The sequence below is a fragment of the Coregonus clupeaformis genome, unplaced genomic scaffold (genome assembly GCF_020615455.1).
Source record: "Coregonus clupeaformis isolate EN_2021a unplaced genomic scaffold, ASM2061545v1 scaf0051, whole genome shotgun sequence".
Classification (NCBI taxonomy): Eukaryota; Metazoa; Chordata; class Actinopteri; order Salmoniformes; family Salmonidae; genus Coregonus; species Coregonus clupeaformis.
Window position 1 is genome coordinate 48,873 of NW_025533506.1, and position 20,205 is coordinate 69,077.

At 47.0% G+C, this 20,205-nt stretch overlaps 1 protein-coding gene across 1 annotated transcript in view; it reads right to left on the bottom strand.

Annotated features, from left to right (window-relative positions):
- The window catches only part of ice2 (interactor of little elongator complex ELL subunit 2), a gene marked incomplete at its 3' end in the record, with an annotated part of 64,782 nt that extends 47,138 nt beyond the window's left edge, over positions 1 to 17,644 (bottom strand). Inside the window, exons 1-7 of the mRNA XM_045212792.1 lie at positions 17,493 to 17,644; positions 17,281 to 17,391; positions 16,715 to 17,150; positions 15,580 to 15,699; positions 15,366 to 15,500; positions 10,013 to 10,129; positions 9,442 to 9,601 (exon numbers count right to left, since the gene is read on the bottom strand). Coding sequence (XP_045068727.1) covers positions 9,442 to 9,601; positions 10,013 to 10,129; positions 15,366 to 15,500; positions 15,580 to 15,699; positions 16,715 to 17,150; positions 17,281 to 17,391; positions 17,493 to 17,506 — 1,093 coding nt within the window. The remainder of the gene's footprint in view (positions 1 to 9,441; positions 9,602 to 10,012; positions 10,130 to 15,365; positions 15,501 to 15,579; positions 15,700 to 16,714; positions 17,151 to 17,280; positions 17,392 to 17,492) is intronic.
- Positions 17,645 to 20,205: the final 2,561 nt, after the last annotated feature.

A 20,205-nucleotide genomic window follows, 5' to 3' on the forward strand; every position in this document is an offset into this window, starting at 1 on the left:
TGTATATAGCCATGTTATTACCTAGTACCCCTGACTCAGTACTGGTACTCCCTGTATATATCCATGTTATTACCTAGTACCCCTGACTCAGTACTGGTACTCCCTGTATATAGCCATGTTATTACCTGGTACCCCTGACTCAGTACTGGTACTCCCTGTATATAGCCATGTTATTACCTGGTACTCCTGTATATAGCCATGTTATTACCTGGTACCCCTGCATATTGACTCAGTACTGGTACTCCCTGTATATAGACATGTTATTACCTGGTACCCCTGCCTCAGTACTGGTACTCCCTGTATATAGCCATGTTATTACCTGGTACCCCTGCATATTGACTCAGTACTGGTACCTCCTGTATATAGCCATGTTATTACCTGGTACCCCTGACTCAGTACTGGTACTCCCTGTATATAGCCATGTTATTACCTGGTACCCCTGCATATTGACTCAGTACTGGTACTCCCTGTATATAGCCATGTTATTACCTGGTACCCCGACTCAGTACTGGTACTCCCTGTATATAGCCATGTTATTACCTGGTACCCCTGCATATTGACTCAGTACTGGTACTCCCTGTATATAGCCATGTTATTACCTAGTACCCCTGACTCAGTACTGGTACTCCCTGTATATAGCCATGTTATTACCTGGTACCCTGACTCAGTACTGGTACTCCCTGTATATAGCCATGTTATTACCTAGTACCCCCTGCATATTGACTCAGTACTGGTACTCCCTGTATATAGCCATGTTATTACCTGGTACCCCTGACTCAGTACTGGTACTCCCTGTATATAGCCATGTTATTACCTGGTACCCCTGACTCAGTACTGGTACTCCTGTATATAGCCATGTTATTACCTGGTACCCCTGCATATTGACTCAGTACTGGTACTCCTGTATATAGCCATGTTATTACCTGGTACCCCTGACTCAGTACTGGTACTCCTGTATATAGCCATGTTATTACCTGGTACCCCTGCATATTGACTCAGTACTGGTACTCCCTGTATATAGCCATGTTATTACCTGGTACCCCGGACTCAGTACTGGTACTCCCTGTATATAGCCATGTTATTACCTGGTACCCTGCATATTGACTCAGTACTGGTACTCCCTGTATATAGCCATGTTATTACCTAGTACCCCTGACTCAGTACTGGTACTCCCTGTATATAGCCATGTTATTACCTGGTACCCCTGACTCAGTACTGGTACTCCCTGTATATAGCCATGTTATTACCTGGTACTCCCTGTATATAGCCATGTTATTACCTGGTACCCCTGCATATTGACTCAGTACTGGTACTCCCTGTATATAGACATGTTATTACCTGGTACCCCTGCCTCAGTACTGGTACTCCCTGTATATAGCCATGTTATTACCTGGTACCCCTGCATATTGACTCAGTACTGGTACTCCCTGTATATAGCCATGTTATTACCTGGTACCCCTGCATATTGACTCAGTACTGGTACTCCCTGTATATAGCCATGTTATTACCTGGTACCCCTGCATATTGACTCAGTACTGGTACTCCTGTATATAGCCATGTTATTACCTGGTACCCCTGACTCAGTACTGGTACTCCCTGTATATAGCCATGTTATTACCTGGTACCCTGCATATTGACTCAGTACTGGTACTCCCTGTATATAGCCATGTTATTACCTGGTACCCCTGCATATTGACTCAGTACTGGTACTCCTGTATATAGCCATGTTATTACCTGGTACCCCTGACTCAGTACTGGTACTCCCTGTATATAGCCATGTTATTACCTGGTACCCCTGCATATTGACTCAGTACTGGTACTCCCTGTATATAGCCATGTTATTACCTGGTACCCCTGCATATTGACTCAGTACTGGTACTCCTGTATATAGCCATGTTATTACCTGGTACCCCTGACTCAGTACTGGTACTCCCTGTATATAGCCATGTTATTACCTGGTACCCCTGCATATTGACTCAGTACTGGTACTCCCTGTATATAGCCATGTTATTACCTAGTACCCTGCATATTGACTCAGTACTGGACTCCTGTATATAGCCATGTTATTACCTGGTACCCCTGACTCAGTACTGGTACTCCCTGTATATAGCCATGTTATTACCTGGTACCCCTGACTCAGTACTGGTACTCCCCGTATATAGCCATGTTATTACCTGGTACCCCTGCATATTGACTCAGTACTGGTACTCCCTGTATATAGCCATGTTATTACCTGGTACCCCTGCATATTGACTCAGTACTGGTACTCCTGTATATAGCCATGTTATTACCTGGTACCCTGCATATTGACTCAGTACTGGTACTCCTGTATATAGACATGTTATTACCTGGTACCCCTGCCTCAGTACTGGTACTCCCTGTATATAGACATGTTATTACCTAGTACCCCTGACTCAGTACTGGTACTCCCTGTATATAGCCATGTTATTACCTGGTACCCCTGACTCAGTACTGGTACTCCCTGTATATAGCCATGTTATTACCTGGTACCCCTGCATATTGACTCAGTACTGGTACTCCCTGTATATAGCCATGTTATTACCTGGTACCCCTGACTCAGTACTGGTACTCCTGTATATAGCCATGTTATTACCTGGTACCCCTGACTCAGTACTGGTACTTCCTGTATATAGCCATGTTATTACCTGGTACTCCTGTATATAGCCATGTTATTACCTGGTACCCCTGACTCAGTACTGGTACTCCCTGTATATAGCCATGTTATTACCTGGTACCCCTGACTCAGTACTGGTACTTCCTGTATATAGCCATGTTATTACCTGGTACTCCCTGTATATAGCCATGTTATTACCTGGTACCCCTGCATATTGACTCAGTACTGGTACTCCCTGTATATAGCCATGTTATTACCTGGTACCCCTGCATATTGACTCAGTACTGGTACTTCCTGTATATAGCCATGTTATTACCTGGTACCCCTGACTCAGTACTGGTACTCCCTGTATATAGCCATGTTATTACCTGGTACCCCTGACTCAGTACTAGTACTCCCTGTATATAGCCATGTTATTACCTGGTACCCCTGACTCAGTACTGGTACTCCCTGTATATAGCCATGTTATTACCTAGTACCCCTGCATATTGACTCAGTACTGGTACTCCCTGTATATAGCCATGTTATTACCTGGTACCCCTGACTCAGTACTGGTACTCCCTGTATATAGCCATGTTATTACCTGGTACCCCTGCATATTGACTCAGTACTGGTACTCCCTGTATATAACCATGTTATTACCTGGTACCCCTGCATATTGACTCAGTACTGGTACTCCCTGTATATAGCCATGTTATTACCTGGTACCCCTGCATATTGACTCAGTACTGGTACTCCCTGTATATAGCCATGTTATTACCTGGTACCCCTGACTCAGTACTGGTACTCCCTGTATATAGCCATGTTATTACCTGGTACCCCCTGCATATTGACTCAGTACTGGTACTCCTGTATATAGCCATGTTATTACCTGGTACCCCTGCATATTGACTCAGTACTGGTACTCCCTGTATATAGCCATGTTATTACCTGGTACCCCTGACTCAGTACTGGTACTCCCTGTATATAGCCATGTTATTACCTGGTACCCCTGCATATTGACTCAGTACTGGTACTCCCTGTATATAGCCATGTTATTACCTGGTACCCCTGACTCAGTACTGGTACTCCTGTATATAGCCATGTTATTACCTGGTACCCTGACTCAGTACTGGTACTCCTGTATATAGCCATGTTATTACCTGGTACCCCTGCTCATTGACTCAGTACTGGTACTCCTGTATATAGCCATGTTATTACCTGGTACCCCTGCATATTGACTCAGTACTGGTACTCCCTGTATATAGCCATGTTATTACCTGGTACCCCTGCATATTGACTCAGTACTGGTACTCCCTGTATATAGCCATGTTATTACCTGGTACCCCTGACTCAGTACTGGTACTCCCTGTATATAGCCATGTTATTACCTGGTACCCCTGCTCATTGACTCAGTACTGGTACTCCCTGTATATAGCCATGTTATTACCTGGTACCCCTGCATATTGACTCAGTACTGGTACTCCCTGTATATAGCCATGTTATTACCTGGTACCCTGCATATTGACTCAGTACTGGTACTCTCTGTATTTAGCCATGTTATTACCTGGTACCCCTGCATATTGACTCAGTACTGGTACTCCCTGTATATAGCCATGTTATTACCTGGTACCCTGACTCAGTACTGGTACTCCCTGTATATAGCCATGTTATTACCTGGTACCCCTGACTCAGTACTGGTACTCCCTGTATATAGCCATGTTATTACCTGGTACCCCTGACTCAGTACTGGTACTCCCTGTATATAGCCATGTTATTACCTGGTACCCCTGCATATTGACTCAGTACTGGTACTCCCTGTATATAGCCAGTAATATTACCTGGGTACCCCTGCATATTGACTCAGTACTGGTACTCCTGTATATAGCCATGTTATTACCTGGTACCCTGCATATTGACTCAGTACTGGTACTCCCTGTATATAGCCATGTTATTACCTGGTACCCCTGCTCATTGACTCAGTACTGGTACTCCCTGTATATAGCCATGTTATTACCTGGTACCCCTGCATATTGACTCAGTACTGGTACTCCCTGTATATAGCCATGTTATTACCTGGTACCCTGCATATTGACTCAGTACTGGTACTCCCTGTATTTAGCCATGTTATTACCTGGTACCCCTGCATATTGACTCAGTACTGGTACTCCCTGTATATAGCCATGTTATTACCTGGTACCCCTGACTCAGTACTGGTACTCCCTGTATATAGCCATGTTATTACCTAGTACCCCTGACTCAGTACTGGTACTCCCTGTATATAGCCATGTTATTACCTGGTACCCCTGACTCAGTACTGGTACTCCCTGTATATAGCCATGTTATTACCTGGTACCCCTGCTCATTGACTCAGTACTGGTACTCCCTGTATATAGCCATGTTATTACCTGGTACCCCTGCATATTGACTCAGTACTGGTACTCCCTGTATATAGCCATGTTATTACCTGGTACCCCTGCATATTGACTCAGTACTGGTACTCCCTGTATATAGCCATGTTATTACCTGGTACCCTGACTCAGTACTGGTACTCCTGTATATAGCCATGTTATTACCTGGTACCCCCTGCTCATTGACTCAGTACTGGTACTCCCTGTATATAGCCATGTTATTACCTGGTACCCCTGCATATTGACTCAGTACTGGTACTCCCTGTATATAGCCATGTTATTACCTGGTACCCTGCATATTGACTCAGTACTGGTACTCCCTGTATTTAGCCATGTTATTACCTGGTACCCCTGCATATTGACTCAGTACTGGTACTCCCTGTATATAGCCATGTTATTACCTGGTACCCTGACTCAGTACTGGTACTCCCTGTATATAGCCATGTTATTACCTGGTACCCCTGACTCAGTACTGGTACTCCCTGTATATAGCCATGTTATTACCTGGTACCCCTGACTCAGTACTGGTACTCCCTGTATATAGCCATGTTATTACCTGGTACCCCTGCATATTGACTCAGTACTGGTACTCCCTGTATATAGCCATGTTATTACCTGGTACCCCTGCATATTGACTCAGTACTGGTACTCCCTGTATATAGCCATGTTATTACCTGGTACCCCTGACTCAGTACTGGTACTCCCTGTTTATAGCTCATGTTATTACCTGGTACCCTGACTCAGTACTGGTACTCCCTGTATATAGACATGTTATTACCTGGTACCCCTGCATATTGACTCAGTACTGGTACTCCTGTATATAGCCATGTTATTACCTGGTACCCCTGCATATTGACTCAGTACTGGTACTCCTGTATATAGCCATGTTATTACCTGGTACCCCTGCATATTGACTCAGTACTGGTACTCCCTGTATATAGCCATGTTATTACCTGGTACCCCTGACTCAGTACTGGTACTCCCTGTATATAGCCATGTTATTACCTGGTACCCCTGACTCAGTACTGGTACTCCCTGTATATAGCCATGTTATTACCTGGTACCCCTGCATATTGACTCAGTACTGGTACTCCCTGTATAATAGCCATGTTATTACCTGGTACCCTGACTCAGTACTGGTACTCCCTGTATATAGCCATGTTATTACCTGGTACCCCTGACTCAGTACTGGTACTCCCTGTATATAGCCATGTTATTACCTGGTACCCCTGCATATTGACTCAGTACTGGTACTCCCTGTATATAGCCATGTTATTACCTGGTACCCCTGCATATTGACTCAGTACTGGTACTCCCTGTATATAGCCATGTTATTACCTGGTACCCCTGCTCATTGACTCAGTACTGGTACTCCCTGTATATAGCCATGTTATTACCTGGTACCCCTGACTCAGTACTGGTACTCCCTGTACATAGCCATGTTATTACCTGGTACCCCTGCATATTGACTCAGTACTGGTACTCCCTGTATATAGCCATGTTATTACCTGGTACCCCTGCTCATTGACTCAGTACTGGTACTCCCTGTATATAGCCATGTTATTACCTGGTACCCCTGCTCATTGACTCAGTACTGGTACTCCCTGTATATAGCCATGTTATTACCTGGTACCCCTGACTCAGTACTGGTACTCCCTGTATATAGCCATGTTATTACCTGGTACCCCTGCATATTGACTCAGTACTGGTACTCCGTGTATATAGCCATGTTATTACCTGGTACCCCTGACTCAGTACTGGTACTCCCTGTATATAGCCATGTTATTACCTGGTACCCCTGCATATTGACTCAGTACTGGTACTCCCTGTATATAGCCATGTTATTACCTGGTATCCCTGACTCAGTACTGGTACTCCCTGTATATAGCCGTGTTATTACCTGGTACCCCTGCATATTGACTCAGTACTGGTACTCCCTGTATATAGCCATGTTATTACCTGGTACCCCTGACTCAGTACTGGTACTCCCTGTATATAGCCATGTTATTACCTGGTACCCCTGCATATTGACTCAGTACTGGTACTCCCTGTATATAGCCATGTTATTACCTGGTACCCTGACTCAGTACTGGTACTCCCTGTATATAGCCATGTTATTACCTGGTACCCCTGCATATTGACTCAGTACTGGTACTCCCTGTATATAGCCATGTTATTACCTGGTACCCCTGCATATTGACTCAGTACTGGTACTCCCTGTATATAGCCATGTTATTACCTGGTACCCCTGACTCATGTACTGGTACTTCCTTGTATATAGCCATGTTATTACCTGGTACTCCCTGTATATAGCCATGTTATTACCTGGTACCCCTGACTCAGTACTGGTACTCCCTGTATATAGCCATGTTATTACCTGGTACTCCCTGTATATAGCCATGTTATTACCTGGTACCCCTGACTCAGTACTGGTACTACCTCTACAGTGGGGAGAACAAGTATTTGATACACTGCCGATTTTGCAGGTTTTCCTACTTACAAAGCATGTAGAGGTCTGTAATTTTTATCATAGGTACACTTCAACTGTGAGAGACGGAATCTAAAACAAAAATCCAGAAAATCACATTGTATGATTTTTAACTGATTAATTTGCATAAGTATTTGATCACCTACCAACCAGTAAGAATTCCGGCTCTCACAGACCTGTTAGTTTTTATTTAAGAAGCCCTCCTGTTCTCCACTCATTACCTGTATTAACTGCACCTGTTTGAACTCGCTACCTGTATAAAAGACACCTGTCCACACACTCAAACAGACTCCAACCTCTCCACAATGGCCAAGACCAGAGAGCTGTGTAAGGACATCAGGGATAAAATTGTAGACCTGCACAAGGCTGGGATGGGCTACAGGACAATAGGCAAGCAGCTTGGTGAGAAGGCAACAACTGTTGGCGCAATTCTTAGAAAATGGAAGAAGTTCAAGATGACGGTCAATCACCCTCGGTCTGGGGCTCCATGCAAGATCTCACCTCATGGGGCATCAATGATCAGAGGAAGGTGAGGGATCAGCCTAGAACTACACGGCAGGACCTGGTCAATGACCTGAAGAGAGCTGGGACCACAGTCTCAAAGAAAACCATTAGTAACACACTACGCCGTCATGGATTAAAATCCTGCAGCGCACGCAAGGTCCCCCTGCTCAAGCCAGCGCATGTCCAGGCCCATCTGAAGTTTGCCAATGACCATCTGGATGATCCAGATGAGGAATGGGAGAAGGTCATGTGGTCTGATGAGACAAAAATAGAGCTTTTTGGTCTAAACTCCACTCGCCGTGTTTGGAGGAAGAAGAAGGATGAGTACAACCCCAAGAACACCATCCCAACCGTGAAGCATGGAGGTGGAAACATCATTCTTTGGGGATGCTTTTCTGCAAAGGGGACAGGACGTCTACACCGTATTGAGGGGAGGATGGATTGGACCATGTATCGCGAGATCTTGGCCAACAACCTCCTTCCCTCAGTAAGAGCATTGAAGATGGGTCGTGGCTGGGTCTTCCAGCATGACAACGACCCGAAACACACAGCCAGGGCAACTAAGGAGTGGCTCCATAAGAAGCATCTCAAGGTCCTGGAGTGGCCGAGCCAGTCTCCAGACCTGAACCCTATAGAAATCTTTGGAGGGAGCTGAAAGTCCGTATTGCCCAGCGACAGCCCCGAAACCTGAAGGATCTGGAGAAGGTCTGTATGGAGGAGTGGGCCAAAATCCCTGCTGCAGTGTGTGCAGAAGGATTACAAATAACATTTGCTTTGACAATATGACCGGTGGCTTCAAAGCCTCTCATTGGCCAATACAAAGCATCAGCGATCCAGGGTTTATATACTTCACATCATTGATTTCAAGATATTTTGTGTTGAAAAAAATGTGCAGTTTTATAATGCTATTCTAAACATTTTTCTAAGCAGTTTTAAAGCTAATTTCCTGACATTCTACACATTTCGCTGTCATATGCTATCTGGTGGGCCCCTGGTTAGGGTTCGGGGTAATGTCCTACCTCTCCCAAGGTTGATATTTGGAAGATCTCAATTGCATACTCCTCACGTCCTACCCATCTCCTTCTCAAATGGATGAGAAAGCCAGAGGTCCCTCCCTTTTGACCTTCTCCTCCAATGGGTTTTGAGAAGGAGACAAGGAGAAAGAACGTGAGCAGTATGACCACTACAGGTAATGAGGGGTTAGGGGTCAGGATGAGGGGTCAGGGGTCAGGATGAGGGGTTAGGGTCAGGGGTCAGGATGAGGGGTCAGGGGTCAGGATGAGGGGTTAGGGTCAGGGGTCAGGATGAGGGGTCAGCGGTCAGGATGAGGGGTTAGGGTCAGGGGTCAGGATGAGGGGTTAGGGGTCAGGGGTCAGGATGAGGGGTTAGGGGTCATAGGCATCAGGGGTTAGGTTATATCCTACCTCTCCCAGGGTTGGTTTTGACCACTACAGGTAACTCCCAGGGGTCAGTGAAGTCCGGACCGTGGTTGTCCAGCAGTCTGACCAGACTTTCTCTACTCAGGACAACGTGGGGTTCATACCGACCACTCAGCTTCTCTGCATTACTGTCAGTACTGACGCCCTGAACATGAAACAAACACCAACATCTGAAGAATAGCCCATAATACTGTTTCCAGGGGACAACATGGGGTTCATAGCGACCACTCAGCTTCTCTGCATTACTGTCAGTACTGACGCCCTAAACATGAAACAAACACCAACATCTGAACAATAGCCCATAATACTGTTTTCAGGGGATGGAGTAATAAAGTCACTTATTTAGTGTGTAAAATGAGGACTCTAACACTGTTTAGAAACATCAATGGTGTGTCTAAAGTGATGCATCAGCCACCTCTAGAGATATTGTGAGGAAGAGTGCTGCTGGAGTGTGTTCATATACAAAGGCCTCCCAAAGACTGAGCTCCAACCTGAGACAATAACCAATGATGTCTCTCTTTGTTGTAGTAATTAAGAAGTAAAGCATTATTCTTACAGAGTGTGAGAGCTTTGCTTTCTTCACTGGAGGAATATCTGATGAAACAGTCTCGTAGTCAAATGCCAACTGCGCTTCATTAGGCACCACCTTGTGGTCTGTGATCACCACCTCGCCCTGGAGACACAGAAAGGAGGAGGACAGGTTCTGTGGCTCAAGTACAATGGATGATATAGAACACATTATGTTCTATAGAACACATTATTCTAGTATATCTCACCATAGTAAGGAGCTGTTCTATATAGAACACAGTATTCTAGTATATCTCACCATAGTAAGGAGCTGTTCTATATAGAACACAGTATTCTAGTATATCTCACCATAGTAAGGAGCTGTTCTATAGAACACATTATTCTAGTATATCTCACCATAGTAAGGAGCTGTTCTATAGAACACAGTATTCTAGTATATCTCACCATAGTAAGGAGCTGTTCTATAGAACACAGTATTCTAGTATATCTCACCATAGTAAGGAGCTGTTCTATAGAACACAGTATTCTAGTATATCTCACCATAGTAAGGAGCTGTTCTATAGAACACATTATTCTAGTATATCTCACCATAGTAAGGAGCTGTTCTATAGAACACATTATTCTAGTATATCTCACCATAGTAAGGAGCTGTTCTATAGAACACATTATTCTAGTATATCTCACCATAGTAAGGAGCTGTTCTATAGAACACAGTATTCTAGTATATCTCACCATAGTAAGGAGCTGTTCTATAGAACACATTATTCTAGTATATCTCACCATAGTAAGGAGCTGTTCTATATAGAACACATTATTCTAGTATATCTCACCATAGTAAGGAGCTGTTCTATAGAACACAGTATTCTAGTATATCTCACCATAGTAAGGAGCTGTTCTATAGAACACAGTATTCTAGTATATCTCACCATAGTAAGGAGCTGTTCTATAGAACACATTATTCTAGTATATCTCACCATAGTAAGGAGCTGTTCTATAGAACACATTATTCTAGTATATCTCACCATAGTAAGGGAGCTGTTCTATAGAACACATTATTCTAGTATATCTCACCATAGTAAGGGAGCTGTTCTATAGAACACAGTATTCTAGTATATCTCACCATAGTAAGGAGCTGTTCTATAGAACACATTATTCTAGTATATCTCACCATAGTAAGGAGCTGTTCTATATAGAACACATTATTCTAGTATATCTCACCATAGTAAGGAGCTGTTCTATAGAACACATTATTCTAGTATATCTCACCATAGTAAGGAGCTGTTCTATAGAACACAGTATTCTAGTATATCTCACCATAGTAAGGAGCTGTTCTATAGAACACATTATTCTAGTATATCTCACCATAGTAAGGAGCTGTTCTATAGAACACAGTATTCTAGTATATCTCACCATAGTAAGGAGCTGTTCTATAGAACACAGTATTCTAGTATATCTCACCATAGTAAGGAGCTGTTATATAGAACACATTATTCTAGTATATCTCACCATAGTAAGGAGCTGTTCTATAGAACACAGTATTCTAGTATATCTCACCATAGTAAGGAGCTGTTCTATAGAACACAGTATTCTAGTATATCTCACCATAGTAAGGAGCTGTTCTATAGAACACAGTATTCTAGTATATCTCACCATAGTAAGGAGCTGTTCTATAGAACACATTATTCTAGTATATCTCACCATAGTAAGGAGCTGTTCTATAGAACACATTATTCTAGTATATCTCACCATAGTAAGGAGCTGTTCTATATAGAACACATTATTCTAGTATATCTCACCATAGTAAGGAGCTGTTCTATAGAACACAGTATTCTAGTATATCTCACCATAGTAAGGGGAGCTGTTCTATAGAACACAGTATTCTAGTATATCTCACCATAGTAAGGGAGCTGTTCTATAGAACACAGTATTCTAGTATATCTCACCATAGTAAGGAGCTGTTCTATAGAACTGTGACACTCTGGCTCCACGGACCTTGATATTTGAGCCAGGGTTGTTTAGTTTCATTGTTTGGGTGTATTTCTATGTTGGGGATTTCCGGTTGGGCATTTTCTATGTTTGGTTAATTGTTCTTGATTAGTCGTATGACTCCCAATCGGAGGTAACGAGTGTCAGCTGTCGGCTCGTTATCTCTGATTGGGAGCCATATTTATACTGTGTGAGTTCACTTTGTGTTGTGGGTTATTGTTTCTTTGTTGCTGTTAGTAGTATTCAGTATAGAACTTCACGGATCGTCATTTGTTGTTTTCTTCGTGGTTGCTTTAAGTTAATAAAGTCATCATGTTCACTCGCAACGCTGCGCATTGGTCTCCTCCCTTCAGACGAGTCGTGACAGAATAACCCACCAAAAAGGACCAAGCAGCGCGTCCAGGAGCAAGGGGTCTGGACACAGGAGTTATGGATGCCTCCTAAGGACTTTTGGACATGGGAGGAGATTCGGGCTGGAAAGGGTCCTTTGGGCACAACCGGAGGAACATCATCGCCCTCGTGAAGAGCTGGGAGGCAGCTGCAGCCGAGAGGAGGTGGTCTGAGGAGGAATATCACCGCCCTCGTGAAGAGCTGGAGGCAGCTGCAGCGAGAGGAGGTGGTATGAAGAGGAAGCGCGGAGTCGAGGCTGGAAGCTGAGGGTTACTCCCCAAAAATTTTTTGGGGGGGCACATGGTTGGGCGCCTGGGCAGCAGGAGGCTGCCACAGGGAGAAAAGGAGAGAAGGCTATCGGATTACGGGGGAGCCATTGGCGAGTAGAGGGAGGGAAGTTGTTGTGGCACGGCATGAGAGACTGAAGTGTGTTCCCAGTCTGGTCCGGTCCGTTCTTGATCCCCAGTTAAGGCCAGTGGTGGGTGTTCCCTGCACGGTCCGGCCTGTTCCTACTCCACGCACCAGGTCCACGATGCGCGCCGCCAGCCGGCCTGAACTGGCCGCTCTGCCCAACGGCGCCTGAACTGCCCGTCTGCCCAACGCCGTCTGAACTGCCCGCCTGCCCAACGCCGTCTGAACTGCCCGTCTGCCCAACGGCGCCTGAACTGCCGGCTGCCGGCAACGCCGTCTGAACTGCCCGTCTGCCAACGCCGTCTGAACTGCCCGTCTGCCCAACGCCGTCTGAACTGCCCGTCTGCCCAACGCCGTCTGAACTGCCCGTCTGCCCAACGGGCGCTGAACTGCCCGGCTGCCCAACGCCGTCTGAACTGCCCGTCTGCCCAACGCCGTCTGAACTGCCCGTCTGCCCAACGCCGTCTGAACTGTCCGTCTGCCCAACGCCGTCTGAACTGCCCGTCTGTACTGAGCCTGCAAAGCCGCCCGTCTGCCATGAGCCTTCAGAGCCGTCCGCCAGACAGGATCAGCCAGAGCCTTCCGCCAGACAGGATCAGCCAGAGCCTTCCGCCAGACAGGATCAGCCAGAGCCTTCCGCCAGACAGGATCAGCCAGAGCCTTCCGCCAGACAGGAGCAGCCAGAGCCTTCCGCCAGACAGGAGCAGCCAGAGCCTTCCGCCAGACAGGAGCAGCCAGAGCCTTCCGTCAGACCGGATCAGCCAGAGCCTTCCGCCAGACAGGATCAGCCAGAGCCTTCCGCCAGCCATGAGCAGCCAGACCCGTCAGCCAGCCATGAGCAGCCAGATCCGTCAGCTCAGCCAGAGCAGCCAGATCCGTCAGCCAGCCACGAGCAGCCAGATCCGTCAGCCAGCCACGAGCAGCCAGATCCGTCAGCCAGCCATCGAGCAGCCAGATCCGCCAGCCAGCCAGAGCAACCAGATCCGTCAGCCAGCCACGAGCAGCCAGACCCTGCCAGCCAGCCACGAGCAGCCAGACCCGTCAGCCAGCCGCGAGCAGCCAGACCCGTCAGCCAGCCATGAGCAGCCAGATCCGTCAGCCAGCCACGAGCAGCCAGATCCGTCAGCCTCGCCAGGATCCGCCAGATCCGTCAGCCAGCCAGGATCCGCCAGAGCCGTCCTGCCAGGATCCGCCAGAGCCGTCCAGCCAGGATCCGCCAGAGCCGTCCAGCCAGGATCCGCCAGAACCGTCTAGCCAGGATCCGCCAGAGCCGTCCAGCCAGGATCCGCCAGAGCCGGTCCAGCAAGGATCCGCCAGAGCCGTCCAGCCAGGATCCGCCAGAGCCGTCCAGCCAGGATCCGCCAGAGCCGTCCAGCCAGGATCCGCCAGAGCCGTCCAGCCAGGATCCGCCAGAGCCGTCCAGCCAGGATCCGCCAGAGCCGTCCCGCCAGGATCCGCCCAGAGCCGTCCCGCCAGGATCCGCCAGAGCCCGCCCCGCCAGGATCCGCTGCAGAGCCGTCCCGCCAGGATCCGCCAGAGCCAGCCAGCCAGGATCCGCCATCTAGTCAGGTACTGCCCCTTAGTCCGGGTACTGCCCCGTAGTCCGGTGCCGCCCCTTAATCCAGTGGGGTTTAGTTGGGGGGTGGTCATGAGGAAGGGAATACGGAAGCGGATAGTGACTAAGGCGGGGGTGGGGACCACGACCTGGGCCAGAGCCGCCACCAGGGACAGACGCCCACCCAGACCCTCCCCGAGACTGTAGGCTGGTGCGCCCGGAGGTCGCACCTTTAGGGGGGGGTAATGTGACACTCTGGCTCCACGGACCTTGATATTTGAGCCAGGGTTGTTTAGTTTCATTGTTTGGGTGTATTTCTATGTTGGGGATTTCTGGTTGGGCATTTTCTATGTTTGGTTAATTGTTCTTGATTAGTCGTATGACTCCCAATCGGAGGTAACGAGTGTCAGCTGTCGGCTCGTTATCTCTGATTGGGAGCCATACTTTATACTGTGTGAGTTCACTTTGTGTTGTGGGTTATTGTTTCTTTGTTGCTGTTAGTAGTATTCAGTATAGAACTTCACGGATCGTCATTTGTTGTTTTCTTCGTGGTTGCTTTAAGTTAATAAAGTCATCATGTTCACTCGCAACGCCACGCATTGGTCTCCTCCTTCAGACGATCGTGACAAGAACACAGTATTCTAGTATATCTCACCATAGTAAGGAGCTGTTCTATAGAACACAGTATTCTAGTATATCTCACCATAGTAAGGAGCTGTTCTATAGAACACAGTATTCTAGTATATCTCACCATAGTAAGGAGCTGTTCTATAGAACACAGTATTCTAGTATATCTCACCATAGTAAGGAGCTGTTCTATAGAACACAGTATTCTAGTATATCTCACCATAGTAAGGAGCTGTTCTATAGAACACAGTATTCTAGTATATCTCACCATAGTAAGGAGCTGTTCTATAGAACACAGTATTCTAGTATATCTCACCATAGTAAGGAGCTGTTCTATAGAACACAGTATTCTAGTATATCTCACCATAGTAAGGAGCTGTTCTATAGAACACAGTATTCTAGTATATCTCACCATAGTAAGGAGCTGTTTCTCAAAGTTGAGCTGGAGGCTGGATGAGAAGTTTCCTCCTGTGAGGCTGGTTATCTCATGGATCAGATAGAGTTGGGGATACTTCCTCATCTGGTCTAGACAGGCTCTCAGGTACTCCTAGAACAGAGAAAGATGAGAGTACCGTTCAGAGTGGTAACATCAGCAGACTAGTAACCAGGAAGTAACAGTGCATTACCTCTGAGAAGAGCGCGGCCCCCTGGGATATGTAGTTGTAGTCGTCGGGACACATCCTGGCCACTTCCTGAAGGTACCTCATGAACTCTGTCCTCTCACTGTTCACATGCAGCAACAGAGTCTGATCGGCAGAGATAAACAGGGTTAGTGCAGGATCGGGTAGGGTGAAGGTACGCTGTGATTCGAATCTGACAGTGAGGAAGGCACAATTCACAATATTGAGTTCTGTCAATGTCAATAGCATGTTTTAAGTACAATGACCGAATGCACAGGCTCTGACCTTTCAGGAACAGCCACAGTGTGACCTTCCAGGAACAGCCACAGGCTCTGACCTTCCAGGAACAGCCACAGGCTCTGACCTTACAGGAACAGCCACAGGCTCTGACCTTACAGGAACAGCCACAGTGTGACCTTACAGGAACAGCCACAGGCTCTGACCTTTCAGGAACAGCCACAGGCTCTGACCTTACAGGAACAGCCACAGGCTCTGACCTTACAGGAACAGCCACAGGCTCTGACCTTACAGGAACAGCCACAGGCTCTGACCTTACAGGAACAGCCACAGGCTCTGACCTTACAGTAACAGCCACAGGCTCTGACCTTACAGGAACAGCCACAGGCTCTGACCTTACAGGAACAGCCACAGGCTCTGACCTTCCAGTAACAGCCACAGGCTCTGACCTTACAGGAACAGCCACAGGCTCTGACCTTCCAGTAACAGCCACAGGCTCTGACCTTCCAGTAACAGCCACAGGCTCTGACCTTACAGGAACAGCCACAGGCTCTGACCTTCCAGTAACAGCCACAGGCTCTGACCTTACAGGAACAGCCACAGGCTCTGACCTTACAGGAACAGCCACAGGCTCTGACCTTACAGGAACAGCCACAGGCTCTGACCTTCCAGTAACAGCCACAGGCTCTGACCTTCCAGGAACAGCCACAGGCTCTGACCTTACAGGAACAGCCACAGGCTCTGACCTTCCAGGAACAGCCACAGTGTGACCTTCCAGGAATAGCCACAGTGTGACAACAGCATAGCGTGTTGAGAGCATTATGTGCATGAGGAGCTTCTCTGTATGTATTGTGCAAATGAAGTTTATTATATTCGTATTATTAAGAGCCAGTCAGTAGCCTACCTGAGGAGCTTCTCTGGGCTGTTTGCTGGTCAGCACACGGAGATATGTCAGCTGGTCTTTACTGGTGAGTCTGGAGAAACAGGGGTATGGTACCCTGGGCTCCGGGAACATCTCTGGTACCTGGCCGGGAAGGCCGGGAAGGCTGGGGTCCTGGCCGGGGGGCCTAGGGTGGCTGGGGTCCTGGCCGGGGGGCCTAGGGTGGCTGGGGTCCTGGCCGGGGGGCCTAGGGTGACTGGAGACTGCCTCACCAGCAGGTGGGTGATCATCTTTATGGTCACTGTGTTCATCCTGACTGTCAGAACAGGGCTCTCTGGTGCCACTCCTCTCATCCTTGATGTTACTGCTGCTGCTTTTGGACTGGTTCTGTGTAGAGGGGAGCTTGGCTGGTCCTGTTGGGTCCCCTAACTCCTCCTTCACTTCAACCTTTACTGCGGGACTGGACACCACAACAACTGCTCATCATTCTAATGGTTACCAGTTCCAACAATGAGAAAGAGCTCAAACTCCCATCAATCAGCTGACCATTGACGCTATGTTAGGTAGCTACTGCTAGATGCATACTGTACCTTACTTCAGCGATAGCCCAGAGTCCCTTCATGGTCGGCGCCAGGGAGTACTTGTCATAGAGGTCTTTGTTGAATAATAGACAGTCTGGGGCTGGGAGCGGGACGTCCTCCCTACGAGGAGATTGGGAACAGCATTTCATCATGATTACGTTACAACTAACATCACTACGTCAAACACTCTCGCCAAATGGTTAATCACAAACCAAGCTCACCAGGTCAGCTCCATATGTACTGCTGTATTAGGTTGGCCTGGTTATGAGATGAGATGTAGCTGAGAACAATACAACTATAAATAGTTAGCTAGTAGCCTGTGATATACTTGAACGATGGCATTGATGTGAGCTTCAGCGTTCAACGTGAAACCGCTGTGATACAGGCAATAATAACTAACTACTTCCGGGTCAAGGACTTCTTCTTCGATGAAGTTTAACGGCGGTTGCCATCCAATTTGTTGCATTACCGCCACCTATTAGACTGGAGTGCAAAATACTGTATCCAGGCGTTTTAAGATCTGGCTGGCGTCAGCAACGTCTGAGCAGAGGAATGCGCCCGCTATGTTTGGCATCTGTGAAAAGTGTCTTTGTATTTTCTTTTATGAGGGTGTAAATTATATTATGACACATTCTTGTAAAAAGTTACTGCAAACCGTTCTGGAGCTCCTCCAATTTGGAACACCTCGAACTGGACTAAGATTTTTTCTTTATTGAGTCTGACGCAACGGATATACTGTTTCTCCGAGACCAGGCCCAAATCCCCATTATTCGTGTGAAGAAAAGACAGAGGTACAGGGGGCGGAAATCGAGGTGCCTTGTGAGAATTCAAGCGGATAACCCGCCTCTACCATCCGTTCTATTGGCCAACGTGCAATCATTGGAGAATAAACTGGATGATCTCTGTTCGAGACTATCCTACCAACGGGACATTAAAAACTGTAATATCTTATGTTTCACGAGTCGTGGCTGAACGACGACACGGATAATATAGAGCTGGCTGGGTTTCCGTGCACCGGCAGGACAGAGCAGCAACGTCTGGTAAGACGAGGGGTGGGGGTGTGTGTCTATTTGTCAATAACAGCTGGTGCGCGATGTCTAATATTAAGGAAGTCTCCAGGTATTGCTCGCCTGAGGTAGAGTACCTCGTGATTTTTTATTTCTTTATTTTTTTCACCTTTATTTAACCAGGTAAGCCAGTTGAGAACAAGTTCTCATTTACAACTGCGACCTGGCCAAGATAAAGCAAAGCAGTGCGATAAAAACAACAACACAGAGTTACATATGGGGTAAAACAAAACATAAAGTCAAAAATACAACAGAAAAAAATATATACAGTGTGTGCAAATGTAGGTGAGGTAGTTGGGTGGGCTAATTTCAGATGGGCTGTGTACAGGTGCAGTGATCGGTAAGGTGCTCTGACAACTGATGCTTAAAGTTAGTGAGGGAGATAAGAGTCTCCAGCTTCAGAGATTTTTGCAGTTCGTTCCAGTCATTGGCAGCAGTGAACTGGAAGGAATGGCGGCCAAAGGAGGTGTTGGCTTTGGGGATGACCAGTGAGATATACCTGCTGGAGCGCAGACTACGGGTGGGTGTTGCTATGGTGACCAATGAGCTAAGATAAGGCGGGGATTTGCCTAGCAGTGATTTATAGATGGCCTGGAGCCAGTGGGTTTGGCGACGAATATGTAGTGAGGACCAGCCAACAAGAGCGTACAGGTCACAGTGGTGGGTTGTATATGGGGCTTTGGTGACAAAACGGATGGCACTGTGATAGACTACATCCAATTTGCTGAGTAGAGTGTTGGAGGCTATTTTGTAAATGACATCGCCGAAGTCAAGGATCGGTAGGATAGTCAGTTTTACGAGGGCATGTTTGGCAGCATGAGTGAAGGAGGCTTTGTTGCGAAATAGGAAGCCGATTCTAGATTTAACTTTGGATTGGAGATTCTTTATGTGAGTCTGGAAGTTGAGTTTCCAGTCTAACCAGACACCTAGGTATTTGTAGTTGTCCACATACTCTAGGTCAGACCCGTCGAGAGTAGTGATTCTAGTCGGGTAAGCTGTAGACCACACTATCTACCAAGAGTTTTCATCTATATTTTTCGTAGCCGTCTATTTACCACCACAAACCGATGCTGGCACTAAGACCACACTCAACGAGCTGTGTGAGGCCATAAGCAAACAAGAAAATGCTCATCCAGAAGTGGCGCTCCTAGTGGCCGGGAACTTTAATGCAGGCAAACTTAAATCCGTTTTACCTAATTTCTACCATTATGTTAAATATGCAACCAGAGGAAAAAAAACTCTAGACCACATTTACTCCACACACAGAGACGCATACAAAGCTCTCCCTCGCCCTCCATTTGGCAAATCTGACCATAATTCTATCCTCCTGATTCCTGCTTACAATCAAAAACTAAAGCAGGAAGTACCAGTGACTCGCTCAATACGGAAGTGGTCAGATGATGCGGATGCTACGCTACAGGACTGTTTTGCTAGCGCAGACTGGAATATGTTCCAGGATTCTTCAGATGGCATTGAGGAGTATACCACCTCAGTCACCGGCTTCATCAATAAGTGCATCGACGATATTGTCCCCACAGTGACCGTACGTACATATCCCAACCAGAAGCCATGGATTACAGGCAACATCTGCACCGAGCTAAAGGCTAGAGCTGCCGCTTTCAAGGAGCGGGACACTAATCCGGAGGCTTATAATAAATCCCACTATGCCTTCAGATGAACCATCAAACAGGCAAAGCGTCAACACAGGACTAAGATTGAATCCTACTACCACGGCTTTGACGCTCGTCGGATGTGGCAGGGCTAGCAAACTATTACGGACTACAAAGGGAAACCCATCAGCGAGCTGCCCAGTGACGCGAGCCTACCAGACAAGCTAAATGCCTTCTATGCTAGCTTCGAGGGAAGC